Below are 22451 nucleotides of genomic sequence, written 5' to 3'. Positions count from 1 at the left end.
GCTGAGGCCAAATGATAGCTGGAACCCAAGAGTTTGAGGCCAACCTGGGCAACATGGGGAAATCCCATCTCTATTAAAAAAAAAAAAAAAAAAAAAAAAAAAAAGCCCTGCACGGTGGCTCACGTCTGTAATCCCAGCACTTCGGGAGGCCGAGGCGGGCGGATCATGAGGTCAGGAGTTCGAGACCAGCCTGGCCAACATGGAGAAACCCCATCTCTACTAAAAACACAAAAAATTAGCCGGGCGTGGTGGCGGGCGCCTGTAGTCCCAGCTACTCGGGAGGCTGAGGCAGGAGAATGGCGTGAACCCGGGAGGCGGAGCTTGCAGTGAGCCGAGATCACGCCACTGCACTCCAGCCTGGGCGACAGAGCGAGACTCCATCTCAATTAAAAAAAAAATGTTGAGGCTGAGAACCACCTTGAAAACTAGGTTGAGAACTAAAGCATGGAAGCGTTTCCATGTGTGTTTTGTTTTCGTTTTTGTTCTTGAGACGAGTCTCGCTCTGTCGCCCAGCCTGGAGTGCAGTGGTGAGATCTCGGCTCACTGCAAGCTCCACCTCCCGTGTTCACGGCCATTCTCCTGCCTCAGCCTCCCGAGCAGCTGGGACTACAGGCGCCCGCCGCCACGCCCGGCTAATTTTTTGTATTTTTAGTAGAGACGGGGTTTCACCGTGTTATCCAGGATGGTCTCGATCTCCTGACCTCGTGATCCGCCCGCCTCGGCCTCCCAAAGTGCTGGGATTACAGGCGTGAGCCACCGTGCCCGGCGTCCATGTGTGTTAAATTGTTAAAATCTAAATGTCCTTGCTGGAATCAAATTGAGAACAGAAGTTTTGGTTGAGTGGCTGCTTTTCTGCACCATCCACAAATACCACTCTGCTTGTTCAGACTCTATGATAAGTGCTTCATAATGTAAAGTGTATAGAAGATGCTGAAGGAGGCCCAGCACGGTGGCTCACGCCTGTAATCCCAGCACTGGGAGGCCGAGGCGGGCGGATCATGAGGTCAGGAGTTCGAGACCAGCCTGGCCAACATGGAGAAACCCCATCTCTACTAAAAACACAAAAAATTAGCTAGGCGTGGTGGCGCGCGCCTGCAGTCCCAGCTACTTGGAAGGCTGAGACAGAAGAATCGCTTGACCCAGGAGGCAGAGATTGCAGTGAGCCAAGATCACACGACTGCACTCCAGCCTGGGCAACAGAGCAAGACTCCGTCTCAAAAAAAAAAAAAAAAAAAGGAAGCTATGCACTCAAAGAAGGAAATTTCCGTCTTTGACCAGATCTCAAAGGCCCATTTCCACCCCAAAGTATCGAAACGCATATATCCTACTAATATTAATAGTTTATTGAGCAATTAAGTTCCAGGCATCCAGCTAATTTCAGTTCCAGTCCATTTCACGTGGACTACACGATGAAATTCATACCCTCATTGACCCTCACTACAACTCAGAGGTAACATGGAATTTTACTGAGGCAAGTGGTGGGACCTGGATTCCAGAAGCAATACTATTTGTGTGAAATCTCACGTCGCTGTAAAAGTCTGTTAGGGATTACCCCAAAAAAAAAAACAAACAAAGTCCACTCAAGATTCCCTCGACTCCTCACCATATTGACACACTTTAGCTCACAAATTAAAACAGCCTTGATTAGTGCAAAGCTAAGAAACTTCTGACTGCTACAATTTAAAAGATTTGAGCAGTGGGTGGCGGCGCGCACCTGTGGTTCCAGCTACTCCGGCGATTGAGGCGGGAAGATCACTTGAGCCTGGGAGGTGGAGGCTGCAGTGAGCTATGATCACGTCACTGCACTCCAGCCTGGGCGACAGGGCGAGACCCTGTCTCAAAAAAATGTTTTTTTTCCTATCCAAGTTTAGCCTTAAGATATCATCTTACAGCAAGTACCTTTGTTGCAAATAAAAATTAGCGATTTTTAAAAGGGACAAGAGAGAGTCAGTGTCTTTTTTTTGAGACGAAGTCTGCCCAGGCTGGTCTCAAACTCCCGGCCTGAAGCGATCACTCCTACCTCGGCCTCTTAAAGTGTTGGGATTACAGGCGTAAGCCACCGCGCCCGGTCTACTCCAGATCTTTAAAATCGCTTTTCAGCGCCCGACGACTCCTGGAGTGACCAGGCTCTGAAACGCGCTCTGGGTCTTAGCGAGAATCTGAACAACCACCGGCGTAGAAGAAAGAGGTGGGCACTAGCGCCAGACTAGGTAGAACCCGAACCTGGCAGATTCCGGTTTCCGGGTTGGCGTGCGCAGCCGCAACGGTCACGTGGACGTTTGGTCACCTGACTGCGTCCGTGGGCCTCCCGCTGGAACCGGCGGACGCGGTTGGCGTTGTGGGGCAGTGGGTGGTGGGGCAAGATGGCGGCTCACCTGTCCTACGGACGAGTGAACCTAAACGTGTTGCGCGAGGCGGTGCGTCGTGAGCTGCGCGAGTTCCTGGACAAGTGCGCAGGAAGCAAGGTGAGGGGCGGGAGGCAGCGACACCGCCCTCGCCTCCCCTGGTCCGGCCTGGCTTAATCCGTTCCCTGACCGCCTGAGTTCGCGGTTTACGAGGTCCCCGGGGCTTCCAAGGAGGCGAGCCTCAGGGCCCTTTTACTTGCACCCCTGTGCAGGCGGCAGCGATGAAGTGGGGGGCCCTGGGCGTACAGCCTGGAACCGGAGTGGCACCGCGACTGTTTTGTGAGAGCAGAGTAAGCCACTGTGGTAGCCCGGCAGCTGATGAGCTGGTTTACGTCAGGTGTCTCCTCCGCTGTCTGCCGAGGCACCGGACGGTGAGCGGTCCAAGAATGTGGATGGTCCAGTGTCCATTCATTACAGGGATCAGATGTGTCAGTACAAATCGTACCTTAGAAGCTCTCTTGAAACACCCGCACCTTGCAACCAGCTGCTCACGCGTGTTATGAGAGATAACAAATGTTATGTAATCATTTGGGCTTTTAACCTGGCCTCCTAAAATAGTATAACTTCTCTAGTAGCATCCTTTTCACAAGGGAGTCAGGAACTAGATCAGAGATTTTATTGGATTTCTTTTAAATAGTGTCACCTCTCCTTCATCCTCTTAGGGTTTATCAGTCACCCTAAGTTACTGACAGTACAACTGTGAAAAGTCGAACTGGGGAGCCTCAGTCTTGTAGAGAACAGAACCCCGAGAGGTAGAGTGGGTGCTAGCAGCCTTTGAGAGAAGAAGGCAGGCTACATCATAGGGGCCCAGTTTCAATTCAGCAAAGGATGCTGAAATCTGAATAACATCATGGATTGTATCAATGTCAGTATCCTGGTTGTAATATGTTACCCCTGGAGGAAACTGAGCAAAGTGTACAGAGGCTCGCTCTGTATTATTTCTTTTCACTAAATGTTAATGTACAAGTATTTAAATAAATAATTTAAGAAAAAGAAATGATACTGGAGTTTAGCAGTAGAAATAGGGGCCCAGAGCAATGACTCATGGTGTCAAAAAGTCCTAGGTTGGAGTTCTCACTCCCTTTCACTCTGTATAGTCCAAGGTCTATATGGCCTTGGAAAGTTACTTAAATTTACTGAGCTTTTAGGAATTTTTTCTTTTGGCCAGGCGTGGTAGAAGAGGAAGTGCAGTGTAATCCCAGTACTTTGGGAGGCCACGGCAGGCAGCTCGCTTGAGCCCAGAGTTAGAGACCAGCCTGGGTGACGTGGTGAAATCTCATCTCTACTAAAACAAAAATTAGCGTGATGTGGTGGCACACACCTGTAGTCCCGGTTACTCCAGAGGCTGAGACGGGAAGATCACCTGAGCCCAGGAAATCGAGGCTGCAGTGAGCTGTGATTCCACCACTGCCCCGTCTCAAAAAAAAAGAAAAAAAAAATCCTCTTTTGCCAAAATAAGATTTGTAATACCTATATCGTAGGTTTTAATTTTGTATAGTTGACAATTTCCATATGGCTCAAATTAATAATACCATGACACAGATATACAACAAACTAAAATTCCTCCTTTCTGTTCAGGACAGTGATTAACTCCTTTCTCAGGACCAACAGTAGCATCGCTTGCCCTGGATGCTATTTTTCTTTAGACTAAGGATATGAATGTGGTCAGAGGCAATTAAATTTTGTTTTTATTCGGCCGCGTGCAGTGGCTCATGCTTGTAATCCCACCACTTTGGAAGGACGAGGCGGGTGGATCACCTTAGGTCAGGAGTTCGAGACCAGCCTGGGCAACATAGTGAAACCTCATCTCTACAAAAAGTACAAAAATTGGCCAGGCATGGTGGTGCGTGCCTGTAATCCCAGCTACTCAGGAGGCTGAGGCAGGAGAATCACTTGAACCCTGGAGGCAGAGGTTACAGTACGCTGATATCACACCACTGCACTCTAGCCTGGGCAACACAGCAAGACTCCGTCTCAGAAACAAAATAACAGCAAAACCCCCAAAATTTTTAAATTATTTTTTCTCCTTTATTTTTTATTATTATTATTTTAATCTTGTAACACTAGGAGAACATTTTTTAACTCAGAATTTGAAGCAAATATTCCTCCTGTTTATGATAGGCTATTTTTTATTGGTATTGTTAAAATTCCTGATATTAACTATAATAAGAGAATGTTTCTCCCCTCTTACAGGCAATAGTTTGGGATGAATACCTAACTGGACCCTTTGGCCTAATTGCACAGTATTCACTGTTGAAGGTAAATGAGCTATTTGGGTTTTGTTAGGGGATTAATAATTCTGTACTTTAGCAGTTACGATAGGATTTTATATTTCTTCCTGAATCATTGGTTTGCAAAGCTGTTTGGTCTTTATAAACACTAATACTAGTGCCCGATTAACATTTTGTATCCATTGGCCAGTGATTCTATACTGATTCTAGCATTATATTATGTGACCATTTCCTGGTGTCTTTGATAGTTCATCATCATTTAAGAGTCATTTGAATGCTGATGCAGTAACAGTGGCTTTATACTGAAACTTTGTCCTTTATGTATTTGGCTTTGAGGGAATCTAAATTTTGATATTAAAAAATTAATGTGCACTTGATTGGGGGTATTTATGATTTCTGAGTCTGAAAATGATAGGTAAATTTCAGTCTTTTTGTTAACCTTTTGTGTATGTGTTTGCCTAGGAACATGAAGTGGAAAAAATGTTCACACTTAAAGGAAATCGTTTGCCGGCAGCTGATGTCAAGAATATTATTTTTTTTGTCAGACCCAGGCTAGAGTTGATGGATATAATTGCTGAAAACGTGCTCAGGTATCTCAGAGCTTGTGTTTGATCTAAAAGAGTTTGGTTCTTATAATGCTTTTAATTTATGAGCTTCTTCTCATGGAAGACCCTCACTCTTGCCAGTGCAAGGTGGTCTTTTGGAAAACTGAGATAGGCATGGAAGAATATAAAAGAGAAGATGGGGGCTGGGGGGAGGTGGAGATAGTTAATGGGTACAACAAAAAATAGAAAGAATAAGACCTACTATTTGATAGCACAACAGGGGGACTATAGTTAATAATAATTACATATTTTTAAACTTAAAGAGTGAGACTGGGCATGGTGGCTCACACTTGTAATCCCACCATTTTAGGAGGCCAAGGCGGGTGGATCACTTGAGGTCGGGGTTCGAGACCAGCCTGGCCAACATAGTGAAACTCCGTCTCTACTAAAAATACAAAAATTAGCCAGGTGTGATGGCCTGTGCCTGTAGTCCCAGCTACTCGGGAGACTGAGGCATGATAATCTCTTGAACCCGGGAGGTAGAGGTTGCAGTGAGCTGAGATCGTGCCACTGCACTCCAGCCTGGGCGACAGAGGGAGACTCCGTCTCAAAAAAAAAAAAAAAAAGAATGTAATTGGATTGTTTGTAACTCAGAGAGTAAGTGCTTGAGAGGATGTGCCCCTCCATTGTCCATGATGTGCTCATTTCACATTGCATGCTCATGTCAAAACATCTCATGGACCCCATAAATACATGTGCCTGCTGTGTACCCCCCAAAAATTAAAAATAGAGAGGATGAGAAACTTAGGAAGTCATTCTCAGCAGTTTGAGAGGAGGATCATCCTATCTACCCATTCTTTCAAGATAGCCAAAAGCTTAAACCTGTGTCAGTAAAAAGGACCCTAAGTTTAAAAAAATAAACCTCCAGCAGTTATTTTTAAATACACTGCATGTACTTGAATTTCATAAGCAAAAAAATAAAAAAACGAGCTGATTAAAATTTAATATAGCATCCAGTCTATAGAGGAAGTGCTCCCAGCCCAGTCTGCACTCTGTGGTACAATTGATTGTTGCAGCCCCTAAAATCTTAAAAGCATGTGGGCTATTTTTGGAAGTCTTCTGTCAAGGAGAGTAGGAGTGGGAGTCAAGAGTGATCTTTCATTTTAATTTAAGACTCTTTGTGGTTGCATTGCTTTGGTTGAAGAACCATTTGTTTTTAGTGAGACACAGATATCCTATTTCAATCAACCTGAGAGCTTCAATGCTCCATAAATGGTTTAAGAGAATGCTAAAATGTACTAGCCAGGACTCAGTGATGCTTTCCTGTCAGGGGGAAGAAAGAGAGAGAGCGTGGGCACAGCTGTAACATTTCGGGTCTGAGAGTCAGTTTTTGGTTATTTTTTTGAGACACAGTCTCACTCTGTTGCCCAGGCTGGAGTGCAGTGGTGGGATCTCTGCTCACTGCAACCTCTGCCTCCAGGGTTCAAGCAATTCTCCTGCCTTAGCCTCCCAAGTAGCTGAGATTACAGGCACACACCACCATGCCCAGCTAATTTTTGTATATTTTTATTTTATTATTTATTTATTTATTTTGAGATGGAGTCTCGCTGTGTTGCCCAGGCTAGAATGCAGTGGCGTGGTCTCGGTTCACTGCAGCCTCTGCCTCCCGGGTTCAAGCGATTCTCCTGCCTCAGCCTCCCAAGTAGCTGAGATTACAGGTGCCTGCCACCACACCCGGCTAATTTTTTGTATTTTTAGTAGAGTCGGGGTTTCATTGTGTTGGCCAGGCTGGTCTCCAACTCCTGACCTCGTGATCCGCCCACCTCAGCCTCCCAAAGTGCTGGGATTACAGGTGTGAGCCACTGCGCCCAGCCATTTTTGTATATTTTATAGAGATGGGGTTTTGCCATCTTGACCAGACTGGTCTCGAACTCCTGACCTCAACTGATCCGCCCGCCTTGGCCTCCCAAAGTGCTGGGATTACAGGTGTGAGCCACTGCACCCGGCCTGAGAGTCAGTATTTATATGATTTATCTAGCCAGCATTTATTTAGTGCCTGCTATGTGCCAGGCAGTGGGGATAAAAAAAGCAAAATGGTCCATGACTCTTAGGAGCTCATAAGCTAACAAATGTTGCTTCCTTTGCAGTGAAGATAGACGAGGCCCAACAAGAGATTTTCATATTCTGTTTGTGCCACGCCGTAGCCTGTTGTGCGAACAGCGGTTGAAGGATCTGGGTGTCTTGGGATCCTTTATTCACAGGGAGGAGTACAGCTTAGATCTCATTCCATTCGATGGGGATCTCTTATCCATGGAATCAGAGGGTGCGTTCAAAGTAAGTTCGGTATTTCCTTAACTTCAGGCATTAATTTTTGCCCAGTTTATGAGTGTGAACATACCGCAGTACTGATTACTGTGAAGCTGAGTCCCATTTTATATGTTTATTGATGTTTAAGATTTTCTGTTCAACAAATTGTTCATTTTCTTTGCCCATTTTTTCTTTTTGAGTAATTCTTTGTATATTCTGGATGTTGATCATTATGGGTTATAAAAGCTGCAAGTATCTTCCCAGTCTGTGACTTGTCTTTTAACTTTGTTTTTTAGTTTTGTTTTCTTTTTTTTGAGACGGAGTCTCGCTCTGTCGGCCGGGCTGGAGCGCAGTGGCGTGATCTCAGCTCACTGCAGCCTCCACCTCCTGGGTTCAAGGGATTCTCCTGCCTCAGCCTCCTGAGTAGCTGGGATTACAGGTGTGGACCACTATGCTCAGCTAATTTTTGTATTTTTAGTAGGGACAGGGTTTCACCATGTTGGTTGGCCAGGAACCGCTTCATGATCCGCCCGCCTCAGCCTCCCAAACTGCTGGGATTACAGGCGTGAGCCACCGCGCCTGGCTTAACTTTGTGTATAATGTCTTTTATCATGTAGACACTTCCCATTAAAAGTAGTTAAATTTTAAAATAATAGCTTTATTTATTATAACTCACAATACTGGCTGAGCTAAGTGGCTCATGCCTGTAATCCCAGCATTTTAGGAGGCTGAGGCGGGTGGATCACCTGAGATCAGGAGTTTGAGACCAGCCTGGGAAACATGGGGAAACCCCGTCTCTACTAGAAATACAAAAATTAGCCGGGTGTGGTGGTGGGTCCCTGTGGTCCCAGCTACTCAGGAGGCTGAGGCAGGAGAATCACTTGAACTCGGGAGGCGGAGGTTGCAGTAAGCCGAGATTGCGCCACTGCACTCCAGCTTGGGCGACAGAGGGAGACTCTATCTCAAAAAAAAAAAAAAAACTCACAATGCCATGAAATTCTCTCTTAAGGTGCAAAATTCAGTGGTTTTTAGTATATTTACAAAGTTGTGCAACTATCTCCACTATCTAAGTATGGCACATTTTAACTATTCCGAAAATAATCCCCATGCCCAGTAGCAGTCTGTCCCTATCTTTCCTTCCCTCAGCCTCTGGCAGCCACTAATCTAGTTCAGTCTGTATGAATTCGCTTATTCTGGAGTTTTCTTTTTCTTCTTTTTTTGAGATAGAGTCTCACTCCTTTGCCCAGGTTGGAGTGTAGTGACGTGATAATACCTCACTGCAGCCTTGACCTCCTAGGCTTGAACGAACTTTTAGCCTCAGCCTTTTGAGTAGCTGGAACTACAGGCATGTGCCACCACACCGGGCTAATTTTTTTTTCATTTCTTTTTTTTCTATTTTTATTTTTTGGAGAGACAACATCTTATTATGTTGTCCAGGCTGGTTTTAAACTTATTCTGGAGATTTTTTAGAAATGAAATCCTATAATACATAAATGGTCCTTTGTGTCTGGCATCTTCACTTAGTGTAATGTTTTCAGGGTTCATCCAGGTTGAAGCCTGCATGAGGCCTTCATTCCTTCTTATTGCTGAATAGTATTCCATTGTAATGATATTATCATTCATCAGTTGATGGACACCTGATGGGTTGTTTCCACTTTTTGGCTGTCACGATACTGTGAATATTGTGAAAAGTTTTTATGTGGTTGTATGGTTTCATTTCTCTTAGATATACCTAGGAGTAGAGACTGGGGCGTGGTGGCTCAGGCCTGTGATCCTAGCACTTTGGGAGGCTGAGGTGGGCGGATCACTTGAGGTTGGGAGTTCAAGACCAAGCTGACCAACATGGAGAAATCCTGTCTCTACTAAAAATACAAAATTAGCGGGGCATGGTGGCGCATGCCTGTAATCCCAGCTACTTGGGAGGCTGAGGCCGGAGAATCGCTTGAACCTGGGAGGTGGAGGTTGCAGTGAACATTGCACTCCAGCCTGGGCAACAAGAGTGAAACTCTGTCTCAAAAATAAATACATATATACATACATACATACATAAACACACACACACACCCCCCCCCCCGGAGTAGAATTGCTGAGTCATGTGGTAACTCTGCATTTAACATTTGGAGGAGCTGCCAGACTCTTTTGCACTGAAGCTGTACTGTTTGTACTCCCAGCAGCAGTGTGGGAGGGTTCCAGTTGTATATCCACATGGACACACTTATTATTCTGTCTTTTTTTTTTTTTTTTGAGACGGATTGTCACTTTGTCACCCAGCCTGGAGTACAGTGGCACGATCTCGATCTTGGCACACTGCAACCTCTGCCTCCCAGGCTCAAGCGATTCTCCCGCCTCAGCTTCCTAAGTAGGTGGGATTACAAGCATGCACCACCACGCCTGGCTAGTTGTTGTATTTTTAGTAGAGATGGGGTTTCGCCATGTTGGTCAGGCTGGTCTTGAACTCTTGACCTCAGGTGATCCACCTATCTCAGCCTCCCAAAGTGCTGGGATTACAGGCGTGAGCCACCATGCCTGGCCTGTTACTCTTTGAATTTAGTCATCGTACTGAGTATGAAGTGGTGTTTCCTTGTAGTTTTTATTTGCATTTCCGTAATGACTAAAGATGTTGATCATCTTTTCGTGTGCCTGTTGGCCTTTGTTTGTCTTCAGCTAAACAAATGTCTGTTCAGATCACTTGCCCATTTTTAAAATTGGGTTATCTCATTTTTAGTACAGAATTGTAAGAATTCTTAATAGATTCTAAATGCAAGTCTCTCATCAGATATATGATTTCCAAGTATTTTCTTTTGTTCTGTGAGTTCTTTTCACTTTCTTGGTGAAATTGGTGTCGTTCGATGCACTAAAGTTTTAAATTTTGATGAAGTCCCGTTTATCCAGTTTTTCTCTTGTTACTTGTGCTTTCAGTATCATCTCTGAGAAGCCATTGTCTACCCCAAGATCACAAAGATTCACTCTGATGTTTCCTTCTAAGAGTTCTATAATTTTTATTTTTTAAAGAGACAGGTCTCACTATGTTGCCCAGGCTGGTCTCAAACTCCTGAACTCAGGCAATCCTCCCACCTCAGCCTCCCAAAGTGCTGGGATTACAGGCGTGACCCACCGCGCCCAGCTTGTAATTTCTTTACATCTTATGTTTAGGCCTTCAACCCATTTTAAGTTAATTCTGTATGTAATGCAAGGTGGGGGTCCAAATTTCATTTTTTGCACATGGATATCTATTTGTTCCAGCACTATTTGTTGAAAAGACTGTATTTTCCTCATTGAATTGTCTTGGTACCCTTGTTAAAAATCAATTGTCCACAAATGTAAGGGTCTGTTTTTGGTCTTTTAGTTCTGTTTCACTGATCTATACATCTGTATGTCTGTCCTTATGTCAGTACTACACTGTCTTGATTATAGTAGCTTTGTTGTAAGCTTTGAAATCAGAAGTGTGAGTCCTTCACCCTAAAGCAGGTAAATATATCACTTTTGTTCTTTTAGATTGTGCTTTTTGAGTCTTCATAAATCTTCCACTCTGCAGACAAAGAAGAAAATCTTTTTTTTTTGAGATGGAGTCTCACACTGTCACCCAGGCTGGAGTGCATTGGCGTAATCTCGGCTCACTGCAACCTTCACCTCCGGGGTTCAAGCAATTCTCCTGCCTCAGCCTCCCGAGTAACTAGGATTACAGGCACATGCCGCCACTCCCAGCTAATTTTTTTGTATATTAGTAGAGATGGGGTTTCACCGTGTTGTCCAGGCTGATCTTAAACTCCTGAGCTTCCACCCACTCCCGGCCCTTTTTTTTTTTTTGAGACAGAGTCTCACTCTGTTGCCCAGGCTGGACTGCAGTGGCACAGTCTCAACTCACTGCAACCTCTGCCTTCTGGGTTCAAGCAATTCTCTTGCCTCAGCCTCTCAAGTAGCTGGGATTACAGGCAGCCACCACCACGCCTGCCTAATTTTTGTATTTTTAGTAGAGACGGGATTTTACCATGTTGCCCAGACTGATCTTGATGTCCTGACCTCAGATGATCCACCTGCCTCGGCCTCTGAAAGTGCTGGAATTACAGGCGTGAGCCACTGTGCCTGGCCTGAAGCTACTTTTTACCCAAGTTCTCAGACTGCCCCTTATCCCAGAAGCAATCACTATTTCTCTTTTAATTTGGGGTGGGGGGGATATTATATGCAGCTACAGCTCATAGTATATAATCCCTCCCCACTTTTGTACAAGTAGTAGCATATGATATATACACTTTGGTATGTTGCGTTATTCTCTTAATAATATCTCTGAGTCATTTTCTACCACGTATGGCAATACTTGTTTATTCTCATTTGAAGCTGCATAGAGTTCCATTGTTTGGATGTACATAATGTATTAAATCAGCTTTCTGTTGGAGGGCATTTTTTTCCTCTCTACGCTGTTGGAGGCAGTACTGCCGAGAATCAGCCTGTTTGTAGGCCCCTCTGCACATGCGCCCTTTGCGGGCTGCTTTTGCCTTTGTCATTTCTTTTGACATTGCTTCTGGTAATTTTGGCTATGTGTATGTTTTTAACATAATCACACTTACCCATGTTTCTTTGATTTATGAGTTTATGATGCTGCTGCTGCTGGTGCTGCTGCTGCTGCTCTGGAGACTAGAACTTTTTTTTTTTTTAATTGTTTTTGAGACAGATTCTCACTCAGTCACCCAGGCTGGGATGCAGTGGCATAATCTCAGCTCACCGCAACTTCCACCTCCCCAGTTCAAGCAATTCTCCTGTCTTAGCCATCCGAGTAGCTGGGATTACAGGAACACGCCACCACACCCGGCTAATTTTTGTATTTGTAGTGGAGATGGGGTTTCACCATGTTGGCCAGGCTGGTCTCAAACTCCTGACCTCAAGAAATCTGCCTGCCTCAGCCTCCCAAACTGCTGGGATTGCAGGTGTGAGCCACTGTGCCTGGCCTTTTTTTCTTCTTACCAATAAAATACTTTGAAGGTAGAGACTAGAACTTTAGGGAACCGCTGGTATAGTACATAAAATTATTCGAATCATTTTTTCCCCATTTTGTTGTTACATAGATCACCTCGTTAAAAGAGTTAATTCGTTGACAGTTTTCACAAAAAGGGGAAAAATGAAACTTATTTAAAAAAATAAAATAGGCCGGGCACAGTGGTTCATGCCCATAATCCCAGCACTTTGGGAGACCAAGGTGGGAGGATCACTTAAGGCCAGGAGTTCAAGACCAGCCTGGGCAACAGAATGAGTCCCTGTCTTTACAAAAAATTAGCCAAGCATGGTGATGTGCACCTGTCATTCCAGCTACTCAGGAGGCTGAGGCAGAAGGATCACTTGAGCCCAGGAGGTTGAGGCTGCAGGGCGCTGTGATCACACCAGTGCACTCCTGCCTGGGTGTGAGACCCGGCCACAGAAAAAGTGAAAAATAAAAAAGTTAATCTGGGGCAGTAGAAGTCAGCGGCACCACCGACTAATCCTATAACCAGGGGACTTTTTGGCTTTTTTTTTTTTTTTTTTTTTGAGACGGAGTCTCACTCTTGTTCCTCAGGCTGAAATGCTGTGACTCAATCTCGGCTCACTGCAACCTCTGCCTCCCAGGTTTAAGCGATTCTCCTGCCTCAGCCTCCCGAGTAGTTGGAATTACACGTGCCCGCCACCGCACCTGGCTAATTTTTTGTATTTTTAGTAGAGACAGGGTTTCACCATGTTGGCCAGGCTGGTCTCGAACTCCTGACCTCATGATCTGCTCGCCTCGGCCTCCCAAAGTGCTGGGATTACAGGCATGGGCCACCGCACCCAACCCTCTTGGCCCTTTTGTACCTTGTACCCTAGTGGTTTGCTTACACTAAATCCCATCTGATGGTAATATAGATTTCCCTCTAACATTTTATAGGAAAATTTCAATATACCAAAAAATTGAATTGTACAGTGAACACCCATCTGTCCACCACTTATCTTCTGGATTAGCCGTTTTCTATATGTGCTTTATCACATACCTGTGATGGTATACTCATTTTTAATTAATCCATATTTGTGTATTTAATGGGAATTGGTAGCAGCCGAACCAAACTCTCTTGGAGTGACAAAATCTGTGCAGAGGAGAAATAACCTGTTTATTTTACTTATGATTTGTAAGAAAGGGCAGAGCTATTTTCTTTTTTTTTTTCTTGAAACTGAGTTTCACTCTGCTGCCCAGGCTGGAGTGCGTTGGTGCCATCTCATCTCATTGCAGCCTTCACCTCCTGGGTTCAAGTGATTCTCCTGCCTCAGCCTCCTGAGTAGCTGGGACTACAGGCGCCCACCACCACACTGGCAAATTTTTTGTGTTTTTGGTAGAGACAGGGTTTCATCACGTGGCCCAAGCTGGTCTCGAACTCCTGACCTCAGGCGATCCACCGCCTCAGCCTCCCAAAGTGCTGGGATTACAGATGTGAGCCACCGCGCCTGGCCAGAACTATTTTCTACTGAGAATTTCAAGCCTTTGGCTTTGTACATTCACCTAAGATTCTGTTTAGAAAGAAAGGATTTTGGCCGGACATGGTGGCTTATACCTGCCAGCACTTTGGGAGGCTGAGGTGGGCGGATCACCTATGGTCAGGAGTTCAAGACCAGCCTGGGCAACACAGCAAAACCCCATCTCTACTAAAAATTAAAAAAAATTAAAATTAGCTGGGTGTGGTGGTGCATGCCTGTAATCCCAGCTACTTGGCAGACTGAAGCAGGAGAATCACTTGAGCCCAGGATGCAGAGGTTGCAGTGAGCCAAGATCGCACCACTGTACTCCAGCCTGGGCAACAGAGCGAGAACCTATCTCAAAAGAAAAAAAGGCGGAGGGGTGGATTGGGGGAGTTAGAGGAAGTGGCAGAAAAAAAAAAAGGACTTTATCTGGATGGTAAAGCTAACAGCTTTGACTTAAGAGCCTAATTTTAAAGTCAACCCCGATTTTTGATGGAGATGACGTTAATTGTATTTCTGTGATTGGCTTCAGGAGGTACATCTAGATCTCTCTGTGTTTTGAGTTACAGTTGTGATCATCTATGTCATTGTTCTGTGTAAAATGTGGGAATTAGAGTTCTGCCCAGTCAAATGCTCAATAACATTACTTAAGGTACTGTGGCCTTTATGCGTGTATATAAAAATCAGCATATATAAAATCTGCCTCTTTTATGCAAACTGCAAGGTATTCTGTTGTGTGGGTATGTGCGACTTTGGGGTTAAAAAAAAATGTGCATTTAAATGTTAAGGGTATTGGGCTGGGTGTGGTGGCACTTTGGGAGGCCAAGGCAGACAGATCACCTGAGGTTAGGGGTTCGAGACCAGCCTCGGCAACATGGTGAAACCCCATCTCTATTAAAAACACAAAAAATTAGCCAGGCATGGTGGTGGGCACCTATGATCCCAGCTACTCAGGAGGCTGAGGCAGAAGAATCACTTGAACTTGGGAGGTGCAGGTTGCAGTGAGCTGAGGTTGCCCCACTGCACTCCAGCCTGGGCGATAGAGCAGGACTCTGTCAGAGCAGGACTCTGTCTCAAAAAAAGAAAAACAACCAAGATTAAAATCTGTTGTTAACTTTTACATCTTTTAAAAAATATTGTAAAAGAGATGTCTTTGTAGTAGTACAACTTAAAAAAATTAAGTAAAATATGAATGCTATTTGGAGGGGAGTTCCTTAATGTCTTTTTTTTTTTTTTTTGAGACAGTCTTGCTCTGTTGCCCAGGCTGGAGTGCAGTGGCACAATCTCGGCTCACTGCAACCTCCACCTCCCGAGTTCAAGTGATTCTCCTGCCTCAGTCTCCTGAGTAGCTGGGATTACAGGCACATGCCACCACGCCTGGCTAATTTTTGTATTTTTAGTAGAGAAGGGGTTTCACCATGTTGGTCAGGCTGGTCTAGAACTCCCGACCTCATGATCTGCCCCCCTTGGCCTCCCAAAGTGCTGGGATTACAGGCGTGAGCCACCGCGCCTGGCCCTCAATGTCTTTTGCCCTTGAATGTTTATCTGATCTGGAGTTTTAAGTAGTTTTGCCAAAAAGTGTGTCTTTTGACATATTCTCGATGGTCTGCCGTATTCAGGGAAATGTTAAAATACACGACACTTGAAAGAGTAGTCTGGTGACATTCTCAATAATAACCAAATGCTCCCCACCATGTCTGCCATCCCTCCTCCCTGGGGCAGAGGGCCTGACAAGTGACCCCCGCTCTATCTTTCTCAGGCCCTGGACCCTCAGGGCCCCCTCATTTCTGGCTGTGGACAGCAGGGACATGTTGGGTTGGTAGGGGTGGAGGGAATTGATAAAATGAACCATATTGACTTATGAGTGGATAATGGTTGTAAAAAACCCAAATAATTCCAAATAAAAGCTAACTGCTATTGAGCATTTGCTGTATGTTTCAGGTACTGGGATTAAATGCTTTACATGTATTTTTCTCATTTAATCCTTGCCCTATGTGGACTATACTCCCCTCTACATATGAATAAATTGAGGCACAAAGAGATTCTGTAACTGGCCCAGGGCACAGCTAGTAAGTGACACAGTTGGGTTCAGAACAAGGAAACCTGAGTCTAGAACCTGTGTTTTGATCCACCTGTATCAAAAGTGACTGCTTCCCTCCTCTCACCTCGCAGGTGGTTTTTTCTCTCTCTCTCTTTTTTTTTTTTTTAAAGAGATGGGGTCGGCCGGGCGTGGTGGCTCACACCTATAATCCCAGCACTTTGGGAGGCCAAGGTGGGCGGATCACAAGGTCAGGAGATTGAGACCATCCGGGCTAACATGGTGAAACCCCGTCTCTACTAAAAAATACAAAAAAATTAGCTGGGCGTGGTGGTGGGCGCCTGTAGTCCCAGCTACTTGGGAGGCTGAGGCAGGAGAATGGCGTGAACCTGGTAGGTGGAGCTTGCAGTGAGCTGAGATGGCGCCACTGCACTCCAGCCTGGGCAACAGAGCAAGACTCCATCCCAAAAAATAAAAATAAAAATAAAAAAAGAGATGGGGTCTCGCTCTGTTGCCCAGAGGGGAGTGTGGTGGTGCAATCATAGCTCATTGCAGCCTCAAACCACTGGGCTCCGGTGATCCTCCTGCCTTACCTTCCTGAGTAGCTCAGATACAGATGCATGCCACTATCCCTGGCTAATTATTTAATTTTTTATAGATACAGAGTCTCACTGTGTTGCCCAGGCTGATCTCAAACTCTGGAGCCCAAGCGATCCTCCTGTCTCGGCCTCCCAAAGTGCTGTGATTACAGCCATGAGCCACTGCACCTAGCCTTCCCAGGTGGTTTTGTGTGTATTTTGGAGGTCCTTTTTTCTTTTTTTTGTTTTTATACTTTAAGTTCTAGGGTACATGTGCACAACATGCAGGTTTGTTACATATGTATACATGTGCCATGTTGGTGTGCTGCACCCATTAACTCATCATTTACATTAGGTGTATCTCCTAATGCTATCCCTCCGCCTTCCCCCACCCCACGACAGGCCCTGGTGTGTGATATTCCCCTTCCTGTGTCCAAGTGTTCTCATTGTTCAATTCCCACCTATGAGTGAGAACTTACGGTGTTTGTTTTTTTGTCCTTGTGATAGTTTGCTGAGTTAGAGGTCCTTTTTTCAATGCAAAAAAATATATATTTTATAAAATGAGATCATACTCAACGGATTGTGGCCTTCGGTTGTCAGTTGTCACGAAAACCTGCCTCATCCTTTTTAAAAACAATAAAGTATTCTGTCCTGTGGTCTTTTGCATTTCTGGGTATTAGCATGTCTCTCTGCCAGCATGTCCTGCCAGAGTTTACTCTCACCAGTGAATGGGAACCCATACACTCATTCAGTGTAAGTCTGTATTCTTCCGCCTTTTATTTAAGAGCTGATTCAGAAGAGCTGGCATGCTGGGTGAACAGTTTTCTCCCAGAAGCCCCGGCTCTGCCCAGGAGAGGTGCTTCCACAGCTGCACCCACCCTGGGGCTGCCAGCCTCACGGCCTGATCTGACAGGCAGCAGTTTTGGAAAATGTACTTGAGTCCCCAATTTTCCTGGCACAGTGTGAAATAACTGGAAATGATTTTATTGTCTGTTGCTGCACCCCAACCCCAGGAACAGAGATGGGCCCCTGGGAGGCCCCCATGGCTTGGCAGTAATTGGCCTTTTCCCTCACAGGAGTGCTACCTGGAGGGCGACCAGACGAGCCTGTACCACGCAGCCAAGGGGCTGATGACCCTGCAAGCTCTGTACGGAACGATCCCCCAGATCTTTGGGAAAGGAGAATGCGCTCGGGTGAGAACCGGCTGCTTTCTGGTGGTAAAGGAGGGCCCTTCACACCCCAAAAGGGAGGAGGAACGGGAAGCTCTTTACAAACAAATTCAGTTGATCTTAATTATTTACGAATACTGTACTCATGAATTTGCCTACTGATTAAAATGCACTTCTGCCCTCCAAGTCAGTACTCATGGTGCTTTTATGGCATGCACAGTGGTGACAGTTTGAGTAACCACTGCGCATGTTCCCAACTGAGGCAGGTGACACTCCACCTTCCCATTTCAGCTCTCAGACTGCAAACAAGTGTACTCTTCACAGTCACACTGTCATATTTTCCACACGTCTGTACTTTTTTTGGTGATTTCACTGTTTAAAATGGCCTGCAAATGTAGGACTGAGGTGCAGTCTGGTGTCTTGTGCACAAGAAGGCTGTGGTGTGCCTGGCGGAGACATTACGTGTGTCAGAGATGCTTCATTCAGGCACGAGTCACAGAGCTGCCGGCTGTCAGTTCAGTGTGAGTGATCAACAATTATGTTAAGTCAGGCATCTTTAAGCAGAAACACATATAAAACTGGGTTACGTATTGATCAATTGATAGAAACGTTGAGACCAGAGGCTCCCAGGAACCTAAGTCTGCATTTCTCCCAGGGTCAGTGGTTCCATCTTCGCTAATTTAGTGTTTGCAGTGACTTCATAGAACATAAGTACTGTGAATCACAAGAACAGACTGACCTGATTTTATGCCTCATTGGCAAATGGCAGCTGCCTTGGTGCAAGTGTCGGGATGGGTGCCAACAGCAAGGTGCTTTTCTAGAGCTGCTTATTTCTAAGCAATGCACTCTTCCAGTTTTTCTCCTTTTTTACTTTTTTGATTGTCTTTCTGGTTTTAGACAAATTTTAAAATCTGCTCGTTCCCAGGGGGGCCCCACTTCATCCAATGTTTTGTTTCCAGCAAGTGGCCAATATGATGATCAGGATGAAGAGAGAGTTTACAGGAAGCCAGAATTCAATATTTCCTGTTTTTGATAATCTCTTGTTGCTTGATCGGAATGTGGATTTATTAACACCTCTTGCCACTCAGCTGACATATGAAGGACTCATTGATGAAATTTATGGCATTCAGAACAGTAAGTACGTGATATCTGTTTTTGCTAATAGGTAATATGAGAAGAATATCCTTTGTGGAGGCTACTGTTTGTATATTGCACACTTAAGCATAATTTAAAGTCAGAGATCCAATTTTAATGATTCAGAGTGTAGATTAATACAGACCTTTTTGTGAGCAATTTAGCAACACTCAAAACTTTTCTAACCCTTGGCCAAAGAAAACCCAAAGCCTAAGAATGTGCCTTGAGGAATCATTCCAAAAAAGGGGATCAGTGAGGTTTGCATAAGAATTTCGATTTCCATTTTCTTACCAGAATTTTCCGAACAATCTCAGTGGTTGAGTACATTATAAAATATGGAACCACCTGGGCATGGTGGCTAACACTTGTAATCCCAGCACTTTGGGAAGCCAAGGCGGGCAGATCACTTAAGGTTAGGTGTTCAAGACCAGTCTGGCAAACATGGTGAGACCCCCGTCTCTACTACATAAAATTAGCTGAGTGTGGTGGCACATGTCTGTAGCCCCAGCTACTTGGGAGGCTGAGATGGAGGAATTGCTTGAACCCGGCAGGAGGAGGTTGCAGTGAGCTAAGATAGCGCCACTGCACTCCAGCCTGGCGACAGAGGGAGACTCTATCTCAAAAAAAACAAAATATTACGGAACCATCAAAATAATAAACGTGGGACATGAAAAACTGCATAGCCATGCCTATTTCAATTAGAAGTTGTTATCTATGTGTCTGTGTATGTATGTGTGTTCCAAACTATATTTATAATATATTTATAAAAAATAACTAAGATTACCATAAAAACCAGAAATAACTGGAGGCAGAATAATCAGACCATGCCTCCAAAGGGTCAGTTTTTAGAAAGCTGCTTCCTTTACATAGAAATCAGAGCACTCTTGAAACAAAAATACTGACCTCTGACTTTCAGACACTAGGATTCAGTGACATCTGAGCAAACTGCAGTTGTTGGTGACACAAGAGTTGGCCGGAAGTTTGGTGCCCAGGCTTGTCCTTGTCCCCTGTGAGCAGAGGCCAAGGGTCTCCCACAGAGGGCACTGGCATTTGCAATGCACACATCCTTGCAGCCGGCAGTAGTTGAGGAAGGTGGCGGAAGCAGTGGCGTTTGTGCTGGGTTTGGAAAGATGCGGAGAGTTTAGACGGAGATCTTGGGGCAGGGGCAGTCGGCATCATACACAGAGTCATGACGAGCCAAGCAGCGTGGTTGAGTGGAGTGCATGCCTGGAGAAATATTTTAGAAAAACGGCTGGTACAGAAGGTCGAGGCCACTCTGTGGAAGATGTGGATGGGTGGTTAGAGCTTGGCCTTGGTGGGCAACTAGGTAGATCACAAGCATGTTTGGTTTGGCTGGTTTTAGCCCACATGATATTTATTTCTGTCAGCTTTAAAATGTGATACATTTTAAGTAATAATCCTGAATTGTGCCATGACGAAAAATATTGGAAGCACTGGCAAGAGGCCACGCTCCCACTGGTGGCCAGGACCCAGTGTCTCTAGAGCTCCCTGCCTCACCACAGACCCCTACACCTGTCTCAGCCTGGCCTTCTTCCGTTGTCTGCATAGTCCCCGGCCTCTATTGCCATCCTGAATGAAGTCACAGGGAGCCAAGGGAAGGCCTGAGGAGAGGGTTGTGTAAGAAAGATGAGGCCGAGCGCGTTGGCTCACTCCTGTAACCCCAGCACTTTGGGAGGCCAAGGCAGGCAGATCACATGAGATCAGAAGTTTGAGACCAGCCTGACCAACGTGGTGAAACCCCATCACTACTAAAAATACACACATACACACACACACACACATAGCTGGATTTGGTGGCGCATGCCTGTAGTACCAGCTACTCAGGAGGCTGAGGCATGAGAATCGCTTGAACTTAGGAGGCGGAGCTTGCAGTGAGCCAAGATCGCACGGCTGCACTCCAGCCCAGGCGACAGAGTGAGACTCTGTCTCAAGAAAATAATAAAATAGGTGAAAAATTTTTTAAATATTTAAAAAGAAAGAAAGAAAGGAAGGGAGGAAGGGCATGCAATTCAGAGGGAAACGGACTTGTGGTTGCCAGGACTACGGGAAGGGGATGGGGAGTCACCACTTATTGGCTACAGGGTTTCCCTTTGGGATAAAAAAGTGTGGAACTAGATACTGGCTGTGGTCCTACCATGTTGTATATGTACTAAATGCTACTGGATCATTCACTGTAAAACAAAGTAGTAATTTTTATATTATGTGCAATTTACCATAAGAATGGGTGAATGAATGATGTGGGTGACAGAATGGAGAGACAGACATGAGGAGGCGTTTCCACATGTGTGGAAGGTCTTTAGTGATAAGATTGTAAAAAGTCTTTTTATTATTGTTTGTCAGAAAAATGGCACCTTTAATACTTTTTAAAACTCTTATTTATTGACAGAGGAATTTATTTCAGGAGAGCCCTATGCTGGGTCGTGGGTGGAAATCAAAGAAACAGGGTGGTCCCAGAGCATGTACCACCCAGGAAGGCATGAAAGAAGAGCTCTGAAGTTCAGGATGGGGAGTGGTGGGGGGAGAGGCGGCCTGGGAGTTGGCCCAGGGGACAGCTGTATAGGAGAGTTGGGAGGTATGTGGGAAGGGATTTTCCAAGAAGAGAAAAAATATGTATAAATTCCCAGCCTCCTTGTAGCAAGTTTTTCGTAATGTAAGTCGAACATTGATTAAGAAAAAAATTGGAAAAATAGAAGAAAACATAGATCCCTTATTATCCTCCAACCCTACCCCACAGCTCTGTGGCCCCAAACCTTGGGACAACCACTGTTAATATTGTGGTATTATTTCCTAGTCTTTTTTTCCCCTTGTGTAGTTTATTTTAGTTAACAAAAAATGGAATCAGGTTGTACAAATAGTTTCAAACCTGAGTTTTGATTTGGTATGCTAATGAGCATTTTCCCAGTGTATGCATACTGTAATCGTTATATTAAAATCCACAGTATAGTCCAGGCATGGTGGCTTATGCCTGTAATCCCAGCACTGTGGAGGCCAAGGCAGGCCAATCACCTGAGGTCAGGAGTTCGAGACCAGTCTGACCAACATGGTGAAACCCCATTTCTACTAAATACAAAAAAAAATTAGCCGGGCATGGTGGCAGGCGGCTATAATCCCAGCTACTTGGGAGGCTGAGGCAGGAGAATTGCTTGAACCTGGGAGGTGGAGGCTGCAGTGAGCTGAGATCGTGCCACTGCACTCCAGTCTGGGTGACAGACTGAGACTCTATCTCAAATAAAAAAAAAAAAAGGTGGCTGGGCACAGTGGCTCATGCCTGTAATCCCAGCACTTTGGGAGGTTGAGGCGGGCTGATCATCTGAGGTCAGGAGTTCGAGACCAGCCTGGCCAACATGGTGAAACCCATCTCTACTAAAAATACAAAAATTAGTTGGGTGTGGTGGTGGGCGCCTGTAATCCTAGCTACTCAGGAGGCTGAGGCAGGAGAATCACTTGAACCCGGGAGGTGGAGGTTTTAGTGAGCTGAGATCACGCCACTGCACTCCAGCCTGGGCGAGAGAGCGAGACTCGCTCTTAAATAAATAAATAAATAAAATAAGAGAAAGAGAGAGAGAGATC

At 45.2% G+C, this 22451-nt stretch overlaps 1 protein-coding gene across 2 annotated transcripts in view; it reads left to right on the top strand.

Moving 5' to 3' along the window:
* Positions 1-2255: 2255 nt before the first annotated feature.
* The window catches only part of VPS33A (VPS33A core subunit of CORVET and HOPS complexes), a 36634-nt gene continuing 16438 nt past the window's right edge, over positions 2256-22451 (top strand). The window contains exons 1-6 of one of the 2 annotated variants that reach the window (XM_054441837.2): positions 2256-2465; positions 4599-4664; positions 5099-5226; positions 7329-7515; positions 17634-17750; positions 18686-18860. In XM_054441837.2, coding sequence (XP_054297812.1) covers positions 2364-2465; positions 4599-4664; positions 5099-5226; positions 7329-7515; positions 17634-17750; positions 18686-18860 — 775 coding nt within the window. In that variant the 5' untranslated portion in view covers positions 2256-2363. Of the gene's footprint in view, positions 2466-2611; positions 2696-4598; positions 4665-5098; positions 5227-7328; positions 7516-17633; positions 17751-18685; positions 18861-22451 lie in introns of those variants that run through there. The other variant, XM_054441838.2, reaches the window with a different exon arrangement.

This window comes from Pongo pygmaeus, chromosome 10 (genome assembly GCF_028885625.2).
Source record: "Pongo pygmaeus isolate AG05252 chromosome 10, NHGRI_mPonPyg2-v2.0_pri, whole genome shotgun sequence".
In the NCBI taxonomy this organism is placed as follows: Eukaryota; Metazoa; Chordata; class Mammalia; order Primates; family Hominidae; genus Pongo; species Pongo pygmaeus.
Note: the sequence above shows the minus strand (reverse complement) of the source record. Positions and strands in the feature narration are given on the sequence as shown.